The 24,637-nt window shown below is 43.8% G+C and overlaps 1 protein-coding gene across 2 annotated transcripts; it reads left to right on the top strand.

Moving 5' to 3' along the window:
- Window positions 1-2,056: 2,056 nt before the first annotated feature.
- golga3 (golgin A3) lies at window positions 2,057-24,232 on the top strand. 2 transcript variants are annotated; one of them, XM_088936080.1, is made up of 24 exons: window positions 2,057-2,101; window positions 4,029-4,369; window positions 6,237-6,386; window positions 7,809-7,921; window positions 8,723-9,423; window positions 9,780-9,891; window positions 9,974-10,280; window positions 10,574-10,776; window positions 11,039-11,176; window positions 11,539-11,700; window positions 12,611-12,979; window positions 13,307-13,384; window positions 13,655-13,918; window positions 14,025-14,119; window positions 14,514-14,730; window positions 15,250-15,393; window positions 15,746-15,943; window positions 16,607-16,723; window positions 17,223-17,362; window positions 17,634-17,766; window positions 17,962-18,084; window positions 18,568-18,732; window positions 18,947-19,110; window positions 20,449-24,232. In XM_088936080.1, the coding sequence occupies exons 2-24, from the start codon at window positions 4,234-4,236 to the stop codon at window positions 20,669-20,671; spliced, it is 4,452 nt and encodes a 1,483-aa protein (XP_088792206.1). In that variant the 5' UTR covers window positions 2,057-2,101; window positions 4,029-4,233; the 3' UTR covers window positions 20,672-24,232. The 2 variants fall into 2 exon arrangements, with proteins under 2 accessions (XP_088792206.1, XP_088792205.1); XM_088936079.1 differs by having other exon boundaries at window positions 6,237-6,509.
- The last annotated feature ends 405 nt before the right edge of the window (window positions 24,233-24,637 follow it).

Raw genomic sequence — 24,637 nt, 5'->3', positions numbered from 1 at the left:
TGTAAAATCACAAGGGTCACACTTGATCATGTTGAAGCGGTGTCGCCTGTCTCAATTGTACAGTGTCCTTGAACTGAAGCTGTTATTTAGACAGACTGAAATCCCACTGACACAAGAAACCACACCATTTGAGAATGACAGGGCACCGCATGACGGAGTACCATGGCCCTGGGTTCAATTCCAAACCTGGGGTGCTCTCTGTGTGGGGTTTGTAAGTCCTCCCCTGGTGTGTGTGGGTTTCCTCTCACCGTTCAAGATCATACTAGTAGATTATTTAGCTTCTTGAAAACTCACCCTTAGGTGCCTGCTGTGTGATTGCCCTGTATTCCATTCAGGATGGACCCTGCCCTGTGCCTGTTGCTTGCTGGGATAGGCTCTGACTCTTCCCGAATTGGAAGAATCGGTAAGAAAATGAAGGGATGAAAAACATTTGAGTGGCAGGAAGTTATGTCAACGGAAGTCAGGCACGCCACTATTTAAGGTCTTGCTTTTCCTAGCTACTTTCACCTTTTGAAACAGATTCCAAAAGTAGTGGTCACTGACCTTTTCAGGCCCATGGTACAGCTCTCTTAACAGAGCCAGAACCAAACAGACACTTGTCCCAACTAGCTGTATCATCAAATAGGCCAAACAGGACTGGAGGTAGGTTAACAAGCAAATCTGCCCCCCCCCAAAAAAAAGCATGGGAAAAATATCCTCTCTTCATGAGTTACCCCAAATGCACCAACATTTAATGCATTAATTTTTATTTAGTTTTGAAAACATAAAAGTTTGGGGTATTTTGAGTTGATCTCTTGATTTGTGCACCCATACAGCATTGGCAATAGAAACTGTGGGGGAGACTTCAGCAGACACTTGTCTGTAAGCAATTATTTAGAAGTTCAGCAGCTATATCACCCTGCAACTCACAACTGCCAATGTACTGAAGCTCAACAGGTGTGAGCCTGGCCAGTACCTGGATGTGGGACCTCCTGGGAAAGCTAAGGCTGCTGCTGGAAGAGGTGTTAGAGGGACTAGCTGGGGGTGCTCACCTTGTGGTCAGTGTGGGTCCTAATGCCCCAGTATTCTCCAAACTGTAGGCACCATCCTTTGGATAAGATGTAAAACCGAGTTCCTGACTCTCTGTGGTCCTTAAAAGTCCCAGGGCATTTCTCAAAAAGAGTATGGGTTAGCCACGGTGTAATGGCCTCCTAATAAACCCTATCTCTGAACCGGCTTCATAACTCTGTTCCGCTCCTCACTACATTATGCTAGTTACATTATGCAAATTAAAGTGTTAGCAATAATTGAGATAATGCAGTTTTCATGTTAAAAACAAGCTAAATCAAAGGAAAGACATTAAAAAGACGCCTATCAGATAGCATAATTCTGCTACTATTGTAGTAACTGCTTTTTCTTGTAATAATCGTTCGCGGTGTTTAGCAACATACGTCATATAGCACCATCCACTTGAGCAGGTACAATAGAAAACAGTATTGAATGTAGATTTGATCACCCTAAAACACATTTGGAGGATCTATGCTTATTGCTATAATTTCTTCAATCAATGCTTTCCGTGTTTTTTAGTCTGCAAACCCCTGTACGAGAATACTTCGAAGCTTTGCAAGCCTCAAAAACACAATATATTAAGACACGTAAAGTTTATGTCATGCATCCGCATTAAAAATGTTGCACCTAACAATATCCGTTTATAATGCAATATGGCTTCTTCGCCTTTCAACAATCATAGATGCTGCCAAAAATATTTTTTAATGTGGTTGTGTCACCTAGTTAAGGTTAGGTTACAGCTCGGCACGCCCACACTTTTACGGAAGGTCCGCCACGCTTTGGAAGTCGGGCTTTTGTTAGGATTTAGGAATGATGTAATCTTTAAATTTATCAATTGTCCTTAAACGCAACAAATGTGTTACGTAATAAATTATAATAATGACAAATGCACTAATTGTAGTGACGTTTAGATGCAATATTTTATTGCGGTGTGAAATAACGAAATACTAAGTTAAAGTCACCCCCTTTGGGTTCCTTGTTGCCAGTCGGAAAGAAATACAGATGGACTCGAAGAGCCACGTATAGGGAGTCAGAAGGAGAGTTCCTTTGAAAGGTTGGTTCATAACATAAATTTATAACCTGTGCAGTTTGCCTATTGTGAAACAGTTTAGTGAAAAGTTTGGACGATTGGAGTGTTTAGAGAAACTCTTCAGTAATGTAATCAAATTGTGGTTTTGAGCATGATGTACAGTAAATCCTACATATACTGTAAGATAATGAAATATCTCTTGTTACTACAGTGCGAGATCGCTATTTTGTTTATGTTGCGAACTGCTGGAAGAAATTATAGCAAGATAATTTATTTCTTTTCGATTATTAGTTTTTTTTTCTCTTAGTGCTTTCTCTGGGTGTCGTTGTTATGTTAGCATACAAATCGATTAGGACACACCTCGCTTGTGATCTGGGAACGGACATCGGATAAAGCTTAGGTCGACGATGTCTGTATATATTAATTTCGCTCTTTATATAGTTGCAATTGTATCTCAATAGATCTGTAATATTGTAAATTGGTAGAATACTAGCTAAGAGAGGCACAGTGATCATGCATGCTGTAGCTAGTATGTAGTTGTAAACTCTTAAGTGAATGCCGTGGGAGACAGTGAAAATATCCTTGGATGTTTCATTTTTATGCTTCTCACGTTTAACTCCGTCTGTGCACGAGTATACAGTATATCTCCTTGTTTCTAGGCGATGTTTTTATTTTAGAATAAAAAAAAAACCCGTTGTAATGCTACAATGATAGTAAAAGTGAGGGTGTCGTTACCCCTTGGGAGGTTTAGCAGGAGAACTTTAAAAGACGCTCTGAAAGTCCATGTAACGAGAGGTATCGCATCCCTGTTCCTGCACGAAACCTCACCATCACCAGCTGGAAAAGAAAGAATTGACCAATATTCAAAGGGCTTTGTCTAATGCTGTACACGCAGTATTACAGTACGGTGGTTTTCGATAGACGTGTTCAATACTGTATTGTTATATTTGATGTTTTTATTTTTTTACTACTATTCTGGTAAAATATACTTAATAACAGAAGATCCTGTGTAGGCCCCCAAAAAGGGTCTGTCCTATTTTATTCAAATAACTCGGCTCGGTTCGTCTAGTTTGAGACATGTTAGGTGTTCACAACGTTGATCAGCCGTACTGAGTTTGGAGTGGAGCTGTTTTTCTTGGTTCACTTCCTTGTTTGTAGGAGACTTCGTTTGCTTTTGTTCACATTGCAGAGTTGAAGTGAAGTCAGTTCCTTTGTTGTTCATTACATTAGACACCCCTTTAAATTAATATTTATCACCAGTCTTCTCTCTTAAATTGTTCCTGTATTGCTCTTCTTGGAAAAACAGAAATTGACAGTGTTTTTTCAAGCTCTGTCTGAATTTTGCTCTCTGACTATATTATTAAAAATACATCCTCTCTTGTCCATTTAGATCTCTCGGAGGTTGTTGTGTAGTGCATTTTCTGCAGTGCTGGAGATTTTAATCATATAATAAGAACTCCTGAATAATTTTCTGTTTTCACACATGCCTTGCCCCTGGTTCTGTTCACATTCAAGGTTATAAAGTGACCTGTAGCTGGTCCAGTTGGCCAAGCAGACTGAGACTGTGTCTTCAGTTCTGCAGTTTCAATTTGGATCTGTTTGTCTGGTAGTCGAACTTTGTCATTCACACTGGTTTGCAAATGAATGCAAATTGTGCTGAGTGTGACAAAAGCTCCAGTGTGAACGGTCCTTAACATGCAGCAAACAAACACCTTTGAACCAGAAACAATCATTGCTAATTGTCCCTTTTAAGTTAATTGTTTACTAAATATTGCCCACGAGTCTGGAATTTATCAGCATCACCTCTTTGATTACGTAAATCTGGAATTGATTACATGATGCTGTTTAGCTGAGCATGAGAGCACTGATGTGACAGATGTTTTGAATTGGGTACACACTACATTGAGTATACATTGGGGAGATAAAAGGCTTTTCATTTTTTGTGTTCCAGGGAGTATGGTAACCAGGTAATGGCTGGAGGGGCGATTCATTAAAAGTCAAGTCTTCCTGCAGAGGATAGTCCTCAAACTGAGTGTTATGAAATGATATGAAGGTGTTATACCCTTGCAAGTCTTCAAATTCCAATGGACTTTCCAAAGTGATCTGAAACTTACAAAAAAAAAAACTAAAGCAGAGCTCAAGCAATTCCCACCATCATGGAAATAGAATCTCACCAGCAAGAATCCCTTCCAGATACCAAAGCAGGTGGCACTTATCCTGCGGGGAATTCTACAGAGCTCCTGCAGCAAGGAACCTTGGAAAAGCCACCCGGCACGAGGGATGGAGTTAATGGTAAGTGAGGCGGTAGATCATTAGGAAGATAATTTGAGGTGATGTCCTGAATAAGGTGTCTAGGCTGTGCTGTTAATGTGGGCAAAATTCCCATTTCTTAGTAATGTAAAAGACTGTCAATTTAACAGCGGAAAATGAGGCCCATACAGTGTCTACCTTGGGGGAAAATGGCAGATCCATTTATTATTTTTTTTAATTGAATCTTGTAGTTAATTCTTTAATCCTTTATTTAAGCAGATTTTGAGAACCTACTGTATATCCCTTCATACAGCAAGATGTTTACTCAGGGTACAGCAGCATAGTGCAGGGGATTTGAACACGCAACCCTCTGGTCCAGCGTTCTGAGCCCTAGTCTCTCTGCCATGCTGCTGCCACAGCTAAGAGATGTCTGTGATTTGAGGATTCATGATCCAATCTTTAACAAAATGGAATGCACAATCATGTTTGTTCAGGAAACAAATAGCAGGGCATTCCCAGATTTCCAAATACAAATTTAAAACAGCCACAGAGCCACAGGGCTGCAGCATGTAGGAAAGCATTGTTTGTTTTACCTAACAAGTGTGTAGGCCAAAGCAAACAGTGCTTTTCTTTCACCACAAGATAAGATTCATGTTGCTGGCACATCCTTTAAACCGGGAGCCTGTTGTGAGTGATTACATTGTTTTTCTTTGCAAACAAAGGAGGCCCTGAACCTCTTCTCCAAGCACTCCAGCATTTTATTTTGCACTTTGCTTGGAACAAAAGAGCGTTGCGATGACAACATGAGACACTGCAGACAAAATCACAATCTTACAGTGCTGCATCAAAGTCCTGGAATAAGCCTGTTCTTTCGCAAGAGTGTTTCACTCATTGCTTGCTCCGGTGTCAAAGATTTTTAAAACATCAGGAATTCTGTTGTGCCTTCAGGTAGTTGTTTACTGTTCAGGCATCAAGCCTAGAGCAGGGTCATAAATTCCACTGTTTCTGTAGATAGTGCAGGTATTTTCGGGTCCAGGGATTAAAATGTGGGTTTTGTAGCAATGCAAACTTTTATCTTATTTTAACACTTGATTTGTAAGTTAAGGTCACATATAAAATATTGGTGTGTTTGTTTGTGTGGATTGATCATTTTAGATAGTGTTACTAACCCTTGTTCTACATCCTTTGTGCTTAAAATCTCGTGTGGCTGGTTAAAATCCCTCTAACTGGTGTGAGCTGAAAAAAAAATAGCAAGACTTGACTAAAATCCTTTTCTTTTAGTATAGCTTCTCCCTGTCTAATAAACCCTCCTGAAACTGGAAAGTCTGAGTTAGCGGACTGACGCGTGAACAAGCCTGCTTTTTCTGAGGCCTGTCTGTATGTGATATTCCTTCGCTGGTGCCCAGTGGCTGTGTCCCAGAGCCAGCTGCCTTGGCGTGCTCCGTGACAGGATCCCTTTTTCTAATGATGTGTCATTGCCGAGCTGGCGGGCCGCCATGTGTCTGGCAGTGAATGAGCCGAGCCTCGTTTTTCTTCCATTCTGTCACCCGTGCTTTAAATTGTAAAAGAAAAATCAAAGAAGATGCGTGCTTCAAGAAGGCTTAAGTCTTTCTTTATTGCCGTATAAAAGGAGTGTTTGCTGGAGGTGGAAAATGACATGCCGACTAAAAAAACAAGTGAAGTGAGTTGTTATCGGCGTGTCAGATTTGGTTCTCCACACTTAAGTGAGCAGCAAATGGCTCCGGTTCTCCTGCTGTTAGACCTGTTTCACAGGAAAGCTGTCAGTCAAGAGCATTGTGGGATCGGAGGCACTGGCTGTGTGTGTTTTACCCTACCTGCTTTGCAGGGAAAGGCGGTCTCTCCACTTGTTGCTGATGTCTTGCTCTTCTTTTCATGGCTTAATGTGCAGGTCCTGTTGTGAAGCCTGGCGCGGTGCCGAACGGAGACAATGTGTCAGTGGGTTTGGGCGCTGCAGGGGAGAACTGCTCCAATGGCCCCTTGCCCCCTCACCAGGACACTAGTCCCTCGGCCAGCCCACAGACTGAAGAGCCATCCTCAGGTGTGGCTGCTTTCCATCACAACCTAGCGAAGTCTCAGGGAGCTAATTCTGAGGGCACTGTTCATAAGAGCGAAGCTTTGCAGTCACTCAAACTAAGTCTACCTATGCAAGAAACTGAATTATGTAAGCAACTCGGCAAGGGAGTGTCCACCTTTTTTTCATTTGAATTCCCTTGGCTCTTTCACTTCAAAGGCTGATTGAAACCTTTTTAACCCCCCTGCTTGTACTCACAGTTTCCCTAGCACAAAACTAGTTAAATGGAGCCCTGCTTTTGGTTCTCTAAAATGCAGTTTGTGGCGTAATTGTGTTCCTGCATCTTCGGTGTGATTCCCTGTTCCTTTCTGCAAATTACCCTGAAGCATAATCGAAAGATCCAGTCAATGTGCTAATTTCCTTTCTTTCTTGAATGATTTTCATGAATTACCAAATGGAGACAAACCATTCTTTATTTGGCATTTCATATTAAAATATTGGCAATTTATATTATTTTATTATGTATAAAAACACATAATAAAATAATATACAAATAAAATAATACATACAAAATACATGTTTTTTTACATACAAGTTTATTATGTATAATATGTATACAATAAAATATCCACTCTACAGACTTTCAGCTTTTTATTAACTTTTGTGAAGCAGTGTAGTTGGATTCTTCAGGAAGATCTGTTTCTGAATTAGCAGAAGCTGTTTAACTGACATTTTTATTTTGGCTTACATTATTTTGACCACACTGAAACAGCTTCATGTAAAGAACCTTTCTGTTTTAAAATTTCTAAGTGTCTTATTTAAAAGAGACTGTAGAGTTTTTTTCAAAAAAGTAAATCCTTCACTGGGTACTGTGAAATGTCTTAATTGCATGTTTTGCAAACTAAACACAGTGCTAATGACTTTTGCGCAACCTGTCTGCGTTCCATGCATGAAAACTTTAATTCCTACATGAAGGGTTAGACGCGTCTTGTTGCAGTACTTTTATTTCCTTACCAGTTCCTGAATGCATGGCAGCACTCTCTCCCTGGGGAGGTGTTTATCTCAGGGCTGGTGCTTTGGTATTTTCACACAAGCTGTGGTTTGTTAAACTATCGTACTGTTTCATGATCTTGATTTGAAAATGGTTGGAAAACCCTAAAGCTGGAGGTCAAGGGAAGTACACATCACAGTCTTTATCAGCTAAAGTGTAATGATGAAAAACATGATCTACAGTATCAAGATTTGCGTATGGAATAGTCTATCCAGCCTGTTTCATATGGGGGTATTTTAAGTTGAGATTTAATTAAACAACTCATGTGGATCAAACGGCCTCCGATCGTTCTCAGAATTGCCTGCGAGTCAGATAAACCACAGTTTCTGTGAATATAACCAAAGTCCTCTTCTTCCAGAGTGTTTCTACGCTTTTGTTAGCCTGTTCTCTGCCTTCAGGCTCCGTGGAGCCATCCTTGGAGCTGGAGAATGAGGAGCAGATTCGACTTGCAGCCCGCCGGCGCCTGGAGGAGCAGCTGAAACAATACAGGGTCCAGAGGCATCAGGAGAGGGTGAGCGTCTCCAGGACATGTCAGATTGCTACAGACAGTGCTGCAAGGGTGCCCAACGCTTATCACTCAGTTAAGGATTGCATTTGTTGTGTTCCCTTTTAACTGAAAGCCACTAACAAACACCCTGCTTTTGTGTTAATAACATGCAAGGGTTCTGTCCATCAAAGAGCCATCGTGTTAGAACAGTTTTGAATGACAGACACATTTTAGAGACCAGCAGCCATATCGCCCTGCAGCTCACAGCTGGCAGCCCACTGGAGCTCAGCAGGTGTGAGCCTAGTCAGTACCTGGATGGGAGACCTCCTGGGAAAGCTAAGGTTGCTGCTGGAAGAGGTGTTAGTGGGGCCAGCAGGGGGCGCTCACCCTGCAGTCTATGTGGGTCCTAATGCCCCAGTATAGTGACGGGGACACTATACTGTAAAAAAAAAAAAAAAGGGCGCCATCCTTCAGATGAGACGTAAAACCTGACTCGAGAGTAGGGATGTTATCCCGGCGTCCTGGCCAAATTTCCCATTGGCCCTTACCAATCATGGCCTCCTAATAATCCCCATCTATGAATTGGCTTCATTACTCTGTTCTCCTCCCCACTGAGAGCTGGTGTGTGGGGAGCGTACTGGCGCACTCTGGCTGCCGACACATCCCGGTGGGGCTGCGCACTGGTGGCGGTAGTGGGATTCCCCATTACCTGTAAAGCGCTTTGAGTGGAGTGTCCAGAAAAGTGCTATGTAAGTGTAAGCAATTATTATTATGATTATTATTATTAGAGCAGCACAAACATCCTGTCCTGTTGTTTCCTTTCAGTCTCATCACTCGACCCCTAAAAGCCGCCCTTCCAGCACACTAGACCCAGAGCTGATGCTGCACCCTGACGTGCTGCCCAGAGCCAGCACCGTCTCGATGACCAAGGAGTACTCCTTCCTGCGCACCAGCGTTCCCCGGGGGCCCAAGCTGGGCAGCCTGGGGATCCCCCCGCCGGCAAAGGAGAAGAAACCCGCTAGATCCTCCCGCTCCAGCAAGATCCACTCCTTGGCAGATTACAGAACGCCAGAGGCCGGCGGCGCTGCTGGCGGGAGCTCCATGCTGTCCTCCGGGGAGGCCTCCGTGGGGTCCCTGAGGTCCAACTGGAGCTCGTCCTCCATCGTGTCCGAGATCAGCCTGGCCTCGGAGACGGAGGAGAAGCTGGAGGCCTCCTCGCAAACGGGGGACGGCGTCTGGGAGGCAGACGGCAGCGAGTCGGGGTTGAAGCAGGACGGCAACGACAGCGACAGCAGCTCCTACAGCAGCGCGTCTGCCTCGGGGACCTACGGCCTGCTGTCGGCTGTGGTGAGCGCCCAGAAGGCGCCCTACACCGTGGACGGCAGGGAGGTCCCGCTGGAGGCTGTGGGGCGGTACCCGTCTCTGCAGGAAGTGCTGCAGTCAGCCGCGGACGAGCAGCAGCTGGCGGCGCAGGAACAGGAGGTGAACGGAGAAGTGCGCAGCCGCCGAGACAGTTTCTCCAGCAGGTATTCTTTGAGAAACTGCTTTGCCGGTGTTCATTTGTGTTGTACGTCGTTTGCAAGTCGGAGCGCTTTTGTTCGCTTGAGTACACGTTCACTAATTAAAAGGACGCTTCTGCACTAAAGAATTGAATTACAGGCAGTTCGTTTTTTAATGCTGGATTCTCTTTTTCTTTCTGTGGAAAGAAAGAGATTCTTTTTCCAAATCCCTGTGAAGTTTGTAGTGGGATTTGGTCATTCAAACGGGTGCTGGTGCTAGATTTTAGGGTGTCTGGTTGTTGTTTGAATGGCTTTGTCAAAGTTTAAAAATGCACGCCTGATTTGTTCACATCTTTGCACTTATTTCCGTTCTTGTGTGGAAGCGTCTCTTTGGGAAGCTCGGTCATGGGAAGTCATGATGAAGTGCTTCAGGTCTTGAAGGAGAAGATGAGGCTGGAAGGGCAGTTGGAGTCCCTTTCTTCAGAAGCTAATCAGGTTAGTGCTCATCTGACGTTACTTTACCGTATATTAGTAGTCCCGCTGGGAAACCAAGTTAACCAACCTGCTTCTCCGGCAGGCACTGAAAGAAAAGACAGAACTTCAGGCCCAGCTGGCCTCGGTCAGCACCCAGCTGGAGGCTCAGATCGAGCTGACCCAGGCCAGCCAAGAGAAACAGAGCTCCCTCAGCTCGGAAGTTGGGACTCTGAGGCAGAACTGCTCCGAGCTGGAACGTGCCATGGTGGAGCTGCAAGGCAACCTGGAGAGCAAGAATGCAAGCCTGGTGTCGCTGAGCAATGACTTGCAGGTGGCAGAGGAGCAGTACCAGAGGCTCATGGGAAAAGTGGAGGACGTGCAGCAGACACTGGTCTCCAGGGATAATTCTGGTGAGGATCCCTGAGTATCAGTGCACTTAACTGTTAGGGTCTTCACTATTCAGAGCAGATTGAGATGAATGGCGTGAGCAACTCAAAAAGCCTCATGAAGCCTTTCTTCCCCATGCCATGAGAACCTCCTTCCAGCCAGTCGCAAAACAGAGATGTAACACTTGAAGTGATGGGAGAGGAAGCGTTGAAGTTTTCCTGCCGTATACATGTAGAAGCGTCCAGCATGCCTGGAGATAACAAGGGTGTTTCCCATGCTGTTTGGTGGTGGAATGATGGGTGTTTGCTTCCTCCAGTCCAGGAGCTGCGGCAGCAGATGGGCGCCCTGCAGGCCCAACTCCAGCAGGTGCAGCTGGAGCGCAGCGCGCTGCAGGCGCGGCTCAAGACCTCTCAGGCGGAGATCGCCTCACTGCAGGCGGTGCGCCAGTGGTACCAACAGCAGCTGGCCATAGCCCAGGAGGCACGGGTTCGACTGCAGAGTGAGATGGCCAACATGCAGGTAGGGACCACGTTTGGCACGTATGTATGAGCAGCTGCTGCTCCTTGGCGACTCCTTCCTCTAACAATCCTATTCAGCACAGCAGAGGTCATTTAATAAATGTCATTGGCAAGTAGGAGTTTCTTCAGGGTGTGGCAGATAGGGTAACAAGACTAGTGCAATGTGATTTAATGTATTTAATAGTGTTAGGAAACATATTTTAATAAGCATATTTATCCCGACCGTTTGGATACATTCATGCAGTGCTCTTGGTGTTTTGCAGGCTGGACAAATGACTCAGATAGGAGTGCTGGAACACCTGAAGCTGGAGAACGTGACGCTGTCCCAGCAGCTCACAGAAACTCAGCACCGGTCCATCAAGGAGAAAGAGCGCATCGCTGTGCAGCTTCAGAACATTGAGGTGGATTTTGATTTCTAACGGCATGTCCTGTTCATTCGGTGTAACTTATTGTGCCCTTAACAAACTCCATATACTTTCTGCTGTTTTTAGAGATTTTAGACAGCAGCATCTGAACTAAAATCTGTCAATCAAGAGCAGTTTTTCAGCTGCACTTAGTTTTATCGGATAGATTTAAGATCTCAGTGAAAAAATACAGGTTTTTCATTAAAAAAAAAAGGTTAAGGTCTGAAATAAGAAAGTGTTGTGGCAAATGTTTCATCTGTCTAGACCTGTCCCTGCCAGAAGGACACAGGATGCGGGAGATTCCTGTTCTGTATTTCCCCGTCTGCCATGTGTGACCTCTCGTGGCGCTGTGTGTTCAGGTGGACATGCTGGACCAGGAGGCAGCCTTTCGCCAGATCCAGGACGCCAAGTCCATGGTGGAAGAGGACCTTCAGCACAAACTGGAGGAGTTTGAGGAGGAACGGGAGCACCTCCAGAAACTGGCCAACTCTGCCAGCACCCTGGAGAGGGACTTGCAGCAGGTATGGGGCAGCTGCCAGTCTTCCTGCTCGGACACGAGCCAGTTCACAAATTGATATGAATCGCAAAATCCTCATGCTCACTTATAAGGCTCTGCATGGCTTGGCACCTCGGTACCTGTCTGAGCTACTAGCGTCCTACTCCCCACCTCCCCACCTCCCTTCACTCTTCTAACTAGTCTCCTATCTGTCCCCCAAGCCCGTCTTGACAGGGTGATGCTCCTGCTGCGCCCCAAAGCTCTGGAACTCTCTCCCCAAGGATATCGGAGAGTCACCTTCTCTAAACTCCTTCAAATCCAGACTCAAAACCCTCTTCTTTGGAAGAGCCTTTACTTAGGTTCCATTCTTTACCCCTCTGCTCCTACTGTATTCAGTACCCCATCCACTTCCTCCTCTCATTGTGTATTCTCATCGTGCATATCTTGTGTATTTTTTTTTTAATTGTTGTTGGTGTCCTCTAAAGCTCTTTGAGAAGCCACCTTTAAAGGCACTATATAAAATAAAGTTTATTATTATTCTTTGGATTGGCATGCAGCCCCATTTCAGAGGATTTTTGAATTGTATTAGTGGCACAAGTGGAACAACATGCCTTGACATACTGAACCTCACTAGTGCTCATCAGTTGGTTGAAGCGCAGTCTATGACAATAAATGCAGGCCAGATTTGTGTTTACGGATTTGGACTTCGTGAAATACCAAAAATGACATCATCACAATTTTCCATTTTATAGAATGGTAGTTTGGAAAAACACTAAAGTTGAACATTCTCCGTGTCTGCTTTTTCTTGAGAGCTACAGAGCAGTGCGTTCAGCTTGCAATAGGATCGTAAAATCCTTTTTGGTTCCTTGCTTTCAGTGTTTTGCATGTGCCAGTGGAATAGCGGTGTGTTCTGATTGGGTTGCACGTGTGTGCAGGTGAAGCTGACTCTGTCCCAGAAAGATGCGCAGCTGGAGGCCCTGCAGCAGGAGCACCTCGAGCTGATGAAGCAGCTGACTGCCACCCAGGAGGCCCTGCACACCAAGGGGCAGGCCCTGAACCAGCTGGAGGCCCGCTACCAGGAGCTGGAGGCCCAGCTGAAAGAGCTACAGACTGACTCCACTGCCAAGGACGATGCCATACGGTACTTGCAGAATGAGAAGATCGTCCTGGAGGTGGCGCTGCAGGCCGCCCGGGCGGACAAGGAGGTCCTGGATGAGGGGGTGCAGAGGCTGGGGGAGGGTACCGAGGCGTCCTCCGAAATCCTGGAGCAGCTCAGGCAGGAGGTCAAAGTCAAAGCCACACAGGTCAGTCAGAAACCCTCTGCGCTCAGGTTGCAGCCTGGCAGGTCACATGTATGGCACTGTTAGCATCTGTGCTTTCCTCGTCTTTATCTGAAGCTGTGTGTATGAATATGGACACATCAGCCACTGAAAGCCTCATCCCTTTGCTTGCCCCATGTCCTTTTGAGTAATAAGTGTAAAAGAATAATTCCATTTCATCATTCCATCCTGCAATGCCAAGCTCTGCAAGTGTTAAGAATTCTTGGTTAGAATTCATTCATTTTCCTGCTTGATCAATCAGTTTATCTTGTACTTTAAAATGTATTAATACTGTGTTTTATTCTTTGAAAGATTGAAACCCTACAACAGGAGAGCAGCACATTGAAGAAGCAGTCTCAGAAACTGAAGGAGCAGTTTCTTCAACAGAAGGTAAGTTGTTTCGGTATGTAACGAGAAAATAAAGACCTTTTGTTGTGAATGAAATGGAGCCTAAAACCAGTGACTTCCTAGCTGAACACAGTTATAATTTGATGCAGTGTAACAGCCAACAGTTGAGGCATGAAAATAGGGTGTAAGGTTTGAAGTTCAAAATAATAAGATGTGCTACTGAAATTCAGTAGTTAGCGTGCACTGGTACTTGGACGTGAAGGCAGATAAGGTGCAAGCTGTGTCATCTTGTGTTTCTGCATTGTCCCACAGGTCATGGTAGAAGCTTACCGCCGGGATACCAGCTCCAAGGACCAGCTGATCAGCGAGTTGAAGGCCACGAAAAAGAAGCTGTTGTCGGAGGTGAGGGGGCTGAAGCAGGAGCTCCTGAGCTCCCAGGGGGAGAGGAAGGCGGCAGAGCTGGAGCAGGCCAGGCTGCAGAAGGAGGTGTCTCGGGTCCAGCAGCAGATGAGCAGTCTGGAGGCTCATCTTCAGGCGGTGCAGAGCGAGAGAGACCAGCTGGAGACCCAGATTCAGGTAACGAGCTCCGCCCTGGCTGAGAGCTTTGCCTGAAGCTGGCATTGGCGATAACTGACCAGCTGTGCACGCGTGGGGCTGTTTTAAACAGATATTTTATTTCCAGTCCCTGCAGTTTGACCACAGTCAGCTGGCAGCTGTGACACAGGAGAATGAAGGACTGCGAAAGCAAGTGGAGCAAATGCAAGACGAAGCCAAAAAGTGAGTCTTCATGCCGATTATTGAGGCAAATATGCTGAGCCAGTCTGTTCCCATTTATCTGATTTATAAGCAGCAGGGATGTTAGTTACACAGTTGTCATAAAGACCATTCTGTTTAGTGGAATAAGTCGTGTCGTTTTTATATATCCTTGGTTTGGGGGTAAATTATAAATTACAAAGGAAAAACACATGTAAGAATTAAGGGGAGAAATATTAAACTTGGCCTTTTTAAAGGCTTTAATATTGACGGTTCATGCAGCACGACTGCACGTTTAAAATTCTCTTCTGGGCAAATATATTCCTGCCTAAGTTTCTCCAACGTGGGCTTCCTCCCTAACGTTTATTTAAAACTGAACCCGGGGAACTAGGGTTATTTTTTAAATCCTTTCCTACAGGGCAATCACAGAGCAGAAGGTCAAAATGAAGAGGCTGGGGACTGACCTGACTAGCGCTCAGAAGGAAATGAAGGCCAAGCATAAGGCGTACGAGAACGCTGTGGGCATCCTGAGCCGAAGACTGCAGGAAGCCCTGACAGCCAAAGAGAGCGCAGAGGCAGAGCTGAACAAGCTCAAAAGCCAGATCACTGATGGAGGAAACAACCAGGCCTTGCTGGTAAACCCTTACTGTTTGGGGGTTAGAGTTACCCTACACAATACCCTTTTAGGATTTCCCTACGTTTTATTTAATATGTACCAAAACTGCAAAAGAAACAAGTTTACATGGAAAGGAACAAGTAATAGGTTTATTCCATGCTGAAAGGAAACAACGTTTTGGCTGTGGAGCCTTCTTCAGGTGATTAAGTAAATATATATATATAAATATATGAAAATGATAAAGCAAATCTTCGTTCTACACCCGAAGAAAGCTCCACAGCCTAAACGTTGTTTCCTTCCTTCTGTTTTCAGCACGGAATAAACCTTGACTTGTTTTTTTGCAGCCTGCGTGTACTGACCCAGCTACCTACTTGAACTCGTTTAGGTGGATATGAGTTCACTGTACAAACATCGGGTTTAAAGGAGAAGGAGAATTTTGAGCTGCTGTTCTCCGCCTTGCGCGTGACTGCCGAGTCTTCCTGAGGTGGCGTTGAGCTGTTTGTGGGGTGATGAGGAGGCCTCTTGCTGTCTGTTTCAGGAGAGGATAGAGGCGCTACAGACTGAGCTTCAGACTGTGAGCCACAGCAAGGCCATGCTTGAGAAAGAGCTGCAGGAAGTCATCTCCCTTACCAGCCAAGAACTGGAGGAGTATCGGGAGAAAGTGCTGGAGCTGGAGGATGAGGTAGGAAAGGCTATATCAAAACTCCTTAAGGGTGGGGAGCATGTGAAGAAGAGCAGTGATAGACATGTAAACTTTCAATAGTATCACACCTATTATATCAAATGAAATATTATTAAGGGCAGAACGTTTATTACAGAAAACATTTCCTATGTGCAGATATGTCAAAGTAGTGCAAGGTAAGACAAAAATGTGTTGCCATTCCAGTCTGACTTATTAATAAAGTAAATCAGTCTTAAAATACACCAGCACAGTCTATTAAGTCTTAAATATGAGCATTCAGCTTTTCCAGGTGTAGATCAGCGTAGATTTTTATTTAAAAAATGTAATGTTTTTTTTTTTTTGTAACCTGTAGCTGCAGGAATCCCGAGGGTTTAGGAAGAGGATCCGACGGCTGGAGGAGGTCAACAAGAAGTTATCACTGGACTTGGAGCACGAGCGAGGGAAGCTGGCCGGGCTGGGACAATCCCATAATGCACTGCGGGAGCACGCCAACATTCTGGAGACAGCCCTGGCCAAGAGGGAGGCTGATCTGGTTCAGCTTAACCTGCAGGTCAGTCTTCTCACCACAGATCCACAGTTTCTCCTGGCTCCAAAATCTCATAATGAGCCACAGCTGTATTCAATCAACATGAACCCACATCCCCTGGTCAACCGAACTGCCTTTTTTGTCTGGGTTAAATGTTGAGGTCTTAATTCACCAAAGAAGTTTCCAAATTAGAAGTTCGTAAGGCCATCTTTACAGCCTGTATTCAAATCCTTTAAAAAAGGCTGCACAGAGCTTTATATAATCTTTTCTGATCTAACTAATTTACAACTAACTCCCTTGTTTCTGGCTAAACAGCTCTTAGTGGGTGATCAATTAATGATGAACTGAAGGTTTGGATTGACACCATAGCAGACAAGTCCCACAGTGAGGCAGTCGTTTTCCTTCTGCTTAAAAACAGGTCCAATGACCAGCTGGGCCAGCTTCCAGCTAGCACATCTGAATGTGGGCCATCCTCACGGCCACTCGCTAGCACAGGATCCATTCCAATGTTAAATCTCACTCAGCTTTTCAAGAGCTTGAAGGAAAGTTTAAAAACACCAGGCAATAGTAAAAGTGAAACAACTTAGCCTGCGATTCAGGATGTGGTACAGGTGTGCTCCAGGACAATATTGAGCCTTGGGCCAACACCAGTTTGGGAAGTCTCACGCCATGTGCCTTTCTTCTCAGGTTCAAGCCGTGTTAAAGCGGAAAGAGGAGGAAGACCAACAGATGAAGCAGCTGGTGCAGACGCTGCAGTCCGCTTTAGAGAAAGAAAAAAATACGGTCAGGTCTCTCAAGGAGCAGGTAAGGACATGTGTTGCGTGGGTGACATGGTTTCACACGCCCAGTTCTTGCATCCGAGGAGAGAGACATCTTTTAGTAGTAAATCCAGTGCCGACTTGAGAACACAGTGCTGCATTAGCATATGGTATATATCACAGCGCAGAAGTGCCTTGTTGTGATTAAAATCTTAGTGAACCTTCTAAACCCTGTTTTGTATTAAGAGAAAAATCTGTTTCTCTCTTGCCTCATGAAACGACTTTTTGGCAGGAATATCAGCATATGTAGGAGCAATCAGTTCTTTGTTATGACCATTATCTTTATGTGATGGAGCCAGCCTTCTGTAAACAAAGTGTCCATGAGGGTATGATTTATCTGTTGTGCAAATGAATGTGTAAATGCCTTAGCTTTTGGAGGAGCAGGGATGAGTGGGCAGTACAGTATAGGAAGTGTTATTTATAGGCTCTGGCTATAATAATGCTAGGCTCCAGCAGCACTAACGTATGCTGAACGTATCTGACAGGTGGCAGCAGCCAAAGCAGAAGCAGCTCACAACCGCCGGCACTACAGAGCAGCCATGCTGGAGCTCAGCGAGGTCAAAAAGGATCTCCAGGCGAAGGAGCAGTTTCTTACGGCACTGCAGACTGAGGCACAGAAACTCCAGTAAGCTCAATACACTACTGCAAACTTGAAATCTCTTTTTCTTTCATGTCCCCATGCTTTCAGTTTCAAAAACAATGGCCTTTGTGGCCATTTAGAAATGCAAGTGAGGAGTCTTATGCACTATGTATAGAAAAATGAATGCCGGTGATGTCTTGTTTTGCACAGCGCAGTTAGCGGGCAGCTCTGGTCAGTCATGTTCATCGGGGTAGAAGGAGGGCGTGTGTTTTTCAGGTTGAGCTTGTGTTGAACTGTCTTTTCCACCCCCCAACAGGGCTAGGGATGAGGCACATTCCCAGGAGGTATCGCAATTCCAGCAAGAGCTGGCAGAGGCTCGCTCTCAGCTCCAGCTTCTACAGAAACAGCTGGAGGAACAGCTTAACAAGCAGCCTCTAACCAACCAGGAGGTACGAGACTGATAACACCTTTATTAGCTGCCCCATCTACAAAGGAACTATAGAGCGACTATAGAGAAACACAGGACAGCTGTGATAGGGCTCCTCTGGTATTCATCCTTACCGATCTGGGGCTGTGCTCTGCAAAAGTGTGAGTCTACAGGCTGCTTCGTGGATGTGTGATGGGTGGGTTTGTTTTCCCCGCAGGTGGAAGATCTGAAGTGGGAGGTGGAACAGAAGCAAAGGGAGATCGAGGCTCAGAAACAGCAGCTGGAGATGACAGAGCAGTGCAGCCACAGGGAGATGGAAAGCCTGCAGGCAGCTCTTCAGGTGAGCACAGCCCTAGAACGGATCACAACCCCGATGTTGTTATGACTGTCTTGGGTGAGATCTGAGATCAGTTTATATTTCCACGGGTATATCTGTATATTGGTATACAAACTGAAAACCCACCAAATAATATATCCTACCCTGAAAACCAATAAAACAAACTAATCAATGTATGCTTTAGTGGGCTTCATATTATACAGCATTAAATTAGTTTAAAGCTTATAGTTTGTTGTTTAAAGCTTTATATTGTTCATACATGAAGGTTTAACTGATATTCTCTTCTTTACTTTAAATTGACATTCTTTTGAAAGTTAAATGATTCATAATCTGCGGAATTTTGTAGAAAAATATCAGGCAGAAGAATAACTGTCAGGGGAAAATGTGTAGACTTTTGAAGAGCGTAGGGTTACAGCAGAGGGGTTTTTCTGGGTTTTGTCTGGGACTGTGGCGAAATGGGGAAATTAAGCCCGAGTTGAATTTCAGAGCATCAGGGCAGAGTTGGAGGTGGTGCAGGAAGAGCTGACGAGCAGCAGAAAGGACAAGTTCATGCTGCAGTCCAAGGTGGTTGAGCTGAGGCACAGCATGAAGACTCTGCTGCAGCAGAACCAGCAGCTCAAACTGGAGCTGAAACAGAGCCGCCAGAGGAAGGTGAGCGACCAGCAGTCTCTCTGGGAGATGGACACCTGAAATGAACCTGATGGTTATAGAATAACTTTTAATAATGTTACTTTTAAAAAATACTTTTAAGCAGGACTTTTTTTATGGCACTCCAGATGTATAAAATGTTCCTTTTTCTACTGCATTTATTTGCTTAGTGCAGTTTGCTTAGTCTTTTAAGCATGTGCTCGTGCGTCTTCTCCAGCGTATGGAGCTCAAGGGCGAGACAAACGTGTCAAACCCCCTGACTCCAGTGAAGATCCCGGACTGTCCTGTGCCGGCCTCCCTGCTGGACGAGCTGCTGAAGCCCTCGCCTGCAGTGAGCAAGGAGCCCTTGAACAATCTGCACACCTGCCTGCGACAGCTCAAGTAAGACCATGATTGCACTCCTCTGTCGGGCAGTATCGAGAAATTACCCTGCACACAGGTGCTCTAATCATTTTTGTTCTATCCTTCATATTGAAAATCTCTATACCGTAATAATTCCCTGCACTTATATAGCGCTGTTCTGGACGCTCCACTCAAAGTGCTTTACAGGTAATGGGGACTCCCCTCCACCACCAGTGTGCAGCCCCACCTGGATGATGTGACTGCAGCCATAGTGCACCAGTATGCTCCCCACACACCAGCTCTCAGTGGGGAGGAGAGCAAAGTGATGAAGCCAGTTCAGAGATGGGGATTATTAGGAGGCCATGACTGGTAAAGGCCAGGGGGAAATCTGGCCAGGACACTTGTTTTGTTTATGTCTCACCCAAAGAACGGCGCTTTTTTTTCAGTGTGGTGTTCTCATCACTATACTGGGGCATTAAGAGCCATACAGACTGCAGGGTGAGCACCCCTTCTGGCCCCACTAACACCTCTCCTAGCAGCAACCTTAGCATTCCCAGAAGGTTTGGATCCCAGGAACCAAGTGTATATAACTGTACCTGAGAGGTCTCCCACTCAGGTGCTGGCCAAGGACCTGCTGATCTTCAGTGGGTTGCCAGTTGAAAAAGAAAGTATTTCAGATTTAAAGCCAACAGCCTTGTTATGACCTTGAAAAATCACTAGATGCTCATAGAAATTGGTGTGGAAGTCAAATCACCACAGGTGGCTTAAAGCTGGCCAACACCAGAACAGAGCAGGCCCAGTTTTCCTCACCAGCACCTGGAGTGATGCTGCTCTGGCCCAAATCAGGCTCGTGTTGGCACTGCAGTGTGAACTCCCGGATGAGTTCAAATTGGTGCTGTCGAATCGTGCCGAAAATGCGCGTGGGAGAAATGGTAGGGAGGCAGATGCTGTTTGGAGACAAGACGGACTCCGTGTCCTGCCTGTGCTTCTGCTGCAGTGAGGGGGATGGTTCAGAGATGAAGTTCTGGCTTCTAAGTCACCTAAAGCTGCAACAAGATTAATTCATCTGGATATGTAGACAGCAGGCTTGTGCATACTGAGAGACTTAAAGTGCTTTTATTTAACTGTTTCTGTGTGCCCCTTGGCTTTCCTGCTGTGTTCCATACCCTCATCTACTGTCTACTCTTAATATTTTTGTGTGATTCTGTAAAGCACTTTAAGAAGCCACTTTTAAAAGCACTGGATAATAATAATTACTACAATAATACCAATAATAAAAACTATAAGCCAATGAATTGAGCATGGGAAGAAATAGGTTTTGTTGCCTGATCATGTACTGTATATATAAATGTTTGTTTTTTTTTCCATTTGCCAAAGGCAGGAGATGGACAGCCTGCAGAAACAGATGGAGGAGCACACTGTTACGGTTCACGAGTCCATGACGTCATGGACGAAATTGGAAGGACAGCTCGTGGGCCTTTCGGAGCCCGACGGCAGCCCCCCGGCCGCCGCCGAGCGAACGGACAGCTCGGCTCCGCCGCAGCCCCCCTCCGAGCTGGGCCGCACCGCAGCCGGGGGCGAGACCAGGCAGCAGTCATAACGGCGCGCAGGGAAAGAGGTTCACCCACCCGCCATGTCGTCACCTCTGGCCCTCGCTGGTTTATGTGGGTGTTCGAATGTTGTCGTTGGGTTTTTTTTTAAATGATTTTTTCCGATTCGTTCAGCAAGCCGAAGTGAATAATTAGACAAAATGGCCAAAAAGTGTTACGATGTTAAATCAACACTAGAACCCCTCAAACCCCTTTCATTTCTTCTTATTTTGTATTTCTTTTAATTTTTTTGTTCAGGATTTAATTCAGAATATTTTAGTTGGATGATTCAAGAATTGTAAAGGCTTAAGATGAAACATACAATTAGGAACACTTTTTGCACAGAGAGGCCCCTTCTTGTGGCTTAGTCATACTGTTCTTCCTATTTAATGTGCCTCATGGATGAGACGGGTTGTCCACAGTCTGCCCTCATTCAGCTTCAAGCCTCAGATGTTCACATTGTCAGCTTCTTGAATCCAAGATATCGCTATCCATGTGTTTCCAGTTTCACTCCAGGAAAGGAGTTGAGCTTTGAAACTCCAATATCGGAAGACAAGGCTCTGGTAGTTCAGGGAATTTTCTTTCCTCGTTTCTTTAGCAACTTACGGCCAGCCTTTCAGAGCTCATTTACACGACTGTATTACTGATTGCTGTAGACAGTTTATTTCATAAATATAAACCCAGACCAAATATAGTTTTACCATCTTAAATTGTCCAGAGCATCAGCTTTTTAGTATGCTGCTATTCGGCTGTACACTGATTTTATACGTGTATATTTTCTTTTATATAGGTTGATGTATTTAAGGTCTATGTTTTGCCCAGAACGGTATTATCAATGACTATGGCAGTGCCATAAAAGCTAGGGAAATCTCCATAAACACATCAAGTTAAGTAATTAGTTTTTCAAATGAATTTATTCTTGTAAAAAAAGTTAGATTTAGCTAGCCGTCAGTTTAGATCGTAGGGAATAGCTTGCTGTTTGGCACCATAAATTGCTACCTAATTTATATGAAAGATATTGGCTGAAGTTGCACATGTTATGCTGTAGATGGCATAACTGACCTAGAGAGAGAAATCTTTATGCTAAAAATGTTGATATACTTTAAGTCAGAGGTACTCCTTAATTTATTACATTTAATTGTTTGTTGTTTTTCTGGGTCTTTATTTAAAAGAATGATTATCAAAGATTTGTTATTTCTTATGTTGTTCATATATTGTTTCATACAGCCTTAATTAGTGTTCATTTCTTAGAAAAAGGGTTTCCTGGGTAGTCTTGTGAGTTGAATATCCAATGTTACAGCAAAGTTTAAGAGTATGATGCACAGTACATTCTTTGCTTTACTACTACTTTGTTTTCTGTGTAATTTATAACTTCCTATGAATTTAATAAGGTATGTTATGTACTTTGAAGGACACGAATGAAATAGGGAGGTATCCGATGACCTGACAAGTTGATGTTCTTATACAGACATTGAAGTGTACTTGTTGTCCTTGAGTATAAGCCTGCTGCGCTCATATCAAATCAACATCGAAAACACCTACACTGTGGTTTCAAAAACTGTGGGTGCTGATTTTTTCTAAAACTTTGTTTTTGGATGAGCAAAATTTATGTCCAGAGACTGTACTGCTTACTGTTAGTCAACATGCCAAATTTACAGCCTGAGTCCTGTGAATAACACCAAGAGCAGGACAGTGGTTAAAGGGATTTTTCTTATTCTTATTTAAAAGAATAGCGGTTAGTCGGGGGCAAAGCGGCAACAAACATCAAAAAGAAGACTGCACCCATACAATGGTTTGAATTCCAAAGGGATTTTTTTTTTTAATTGAGTGCTAACTTATATTTTGGCACAATATTCCATATCCCTTTACAGGTAATGTTCAAATTCAATACAGAAGGTGAAACAAAAGGGTGTCGCAGTTCAAAATCTGAGACAGGAAATTGTCCCAGTCCAAACTGATGCCTGAGGAAGACTGTTTGAAACGCTGTACCGTAAGATAAACTCAATAAACATAACTTTGAAATTCAAACCACTGCTTTTATAAAAAAAACAACAGGTTGAGATTCTTTTAATGTATCAAGAGTTCAGAAATAGAGAATATACTGTAACTCTTTGAGAGCCACCTCTGTCTTACAACCCCTGGATAAAATGAAATCATTTAAATATCAGGATCTTTTTATGAAACATTTGTTCCCTCTGGGACATGTCATCTTATGGAAAATATACCCCACAAAGACATGAGATTGTTATAATCCTTCTTCTCGCATAAAGTAATGTACTATAAATACAGGTTTTAAATGAATGAAACTGCTTTATTGGTGAGTTTCACTTTGTAAAGATTGTTCTTAGAATTATTTCTTACAGGTGGTTTTCTGATCAAAAGGTTTTGTCTCTGACCTTTCATTGTAGCTACACTTTTGAAGTCTTTCCTTGCCTGTGTCCTTGAGGATCTACATGTACTTTAACATGAAATTGAGTATGTAACCTATGTACCTCTTATCTCTGTCAAAACCTGTGACGGTTTAATGAATCTTTGAGGTTCAACAAAACACTGTGTCTAAATAATGCCAAAACTGCTTTGGAAAAAAGAACAGTGGGCTTTTTACTGTTTTATACATTCAGCTAAAAGGAGTACAACTGCACATTGTGAAACTGCTTCCTTGAATTCTTGTGACCCGATAAAGTGTATTTAGCCAATCACACCTGTAAAAGATTTTTTAAGACTTTGTTTAAAGACAAAAAAAATCAAGAATCCTTGTAAAACCATGACACCTACAGTATATAGCAAATAGCAAACAGGCTAATGCAATTTTCTGACATGTTTTTTTTAACAAACTGAAAACTGAAAGGGAGAATTTCTTTCTAGCTTCCTGCTATTTATATTCAGACAAATATCCTATATCTTAAAAGTATGCTTCCTGTTGTTTGTTTACTCAGTGGGGAATTTTGAACCAAGTGTATGTAATGGGGCTCGTGCACCCAGTGTGTTCCAGGGGTGACGTCATGCCCCTTTGAAATGTAGACACTGCCACGGCAGGGGAGCAGTCTTTGGGCACAGTGGAGTTATCCTCTGCCCAGAGAGTGGCGCTGTATGTGCCCAGCAGGGGCGTCCAGAGTAGCTTTTGTCACATGTGCACACTAGTCCCTAGTTTTTTTCAGTCCTAAACTGTACAAGTATGAAACCTCCTAATGTTTCTTGGCTTCGCAAGAATCCAAAGGACCAAGAGGAGAAAAGAAAAACTGAAGTTTTCTTTTGCCCAAAGAGACAGCAAATGGGGAACTGACACAAATTGTCTTGATTTCAGAACAGGATGCTGCAAACTGTTAATGGGTTCTGCTGTTAATATAGTAGTATGGTTATCATGTACATAGTTCATAAAAATATTGTAATCCCAATATTTCTACAAAAAGAGTTCATTGTTGGCTTTTTTTGTTGTTAAGTTACCTAAGTTTGCATAAGCTTTCCTGAGCTTGAGGAAGTCAGTGGCAGGTTAACACAAATGGAGAGCATGTTAAAATAACTGCAGATTAATTCTTGGAAGTTCTGTGCAATAAACTATTTTTGGTAATGTTTTTCATGATTGTCCTTTTTAAACATTGATGTTGACATTGTCTTAATTTCATAGTCCTAAAAAGATTCAAAATACATCACCTGTTATAGACATAGGGGGATATGAATAAGGGAAAATATACATACGGTATTGTGACAGCACTTCATCTACAATAAGCAAGTCATATGCAACACCCTGGCAGGTGTCTACAATTCCTACAATGACTTCAAATTCATTTTAGAATGAAAGCTTTTCTCTATGTGTATATATATATGAAAAATATCTCTATAGAGATATATTTTATATAGATATTTGTCCACATATGCTAAGAAAAAATGTGAATAGGACTGCTCAGTACACAATTTTAATCATGAAAGCTAAACAAGGCTGGACCTAGTCAGAACTGGGATGGGAGACCTGCAAGGAA

The sequence above is a fragment of the Atractosteus spatula genome, chromosome 17, assembly GCF_055471065.1.
Source record: "Atractosteus spatula isolate fAtrSpa1 chromosome 17, fAtrSpa1.hap1, whole genome shotgun sequence".
Classification (NCBI taxonomy): domain Eukaryota; kingdom Metazoa; phylum Chordata; class Actinopteri; order Semionotiformes; family Lepisosteidae; genus Atractosteus; species Atractosteus spatula.
Note: the sequence above shows the minus strand (reverse complement) of the source record. Positions and strands in the feature narration are given on the sequence as shown.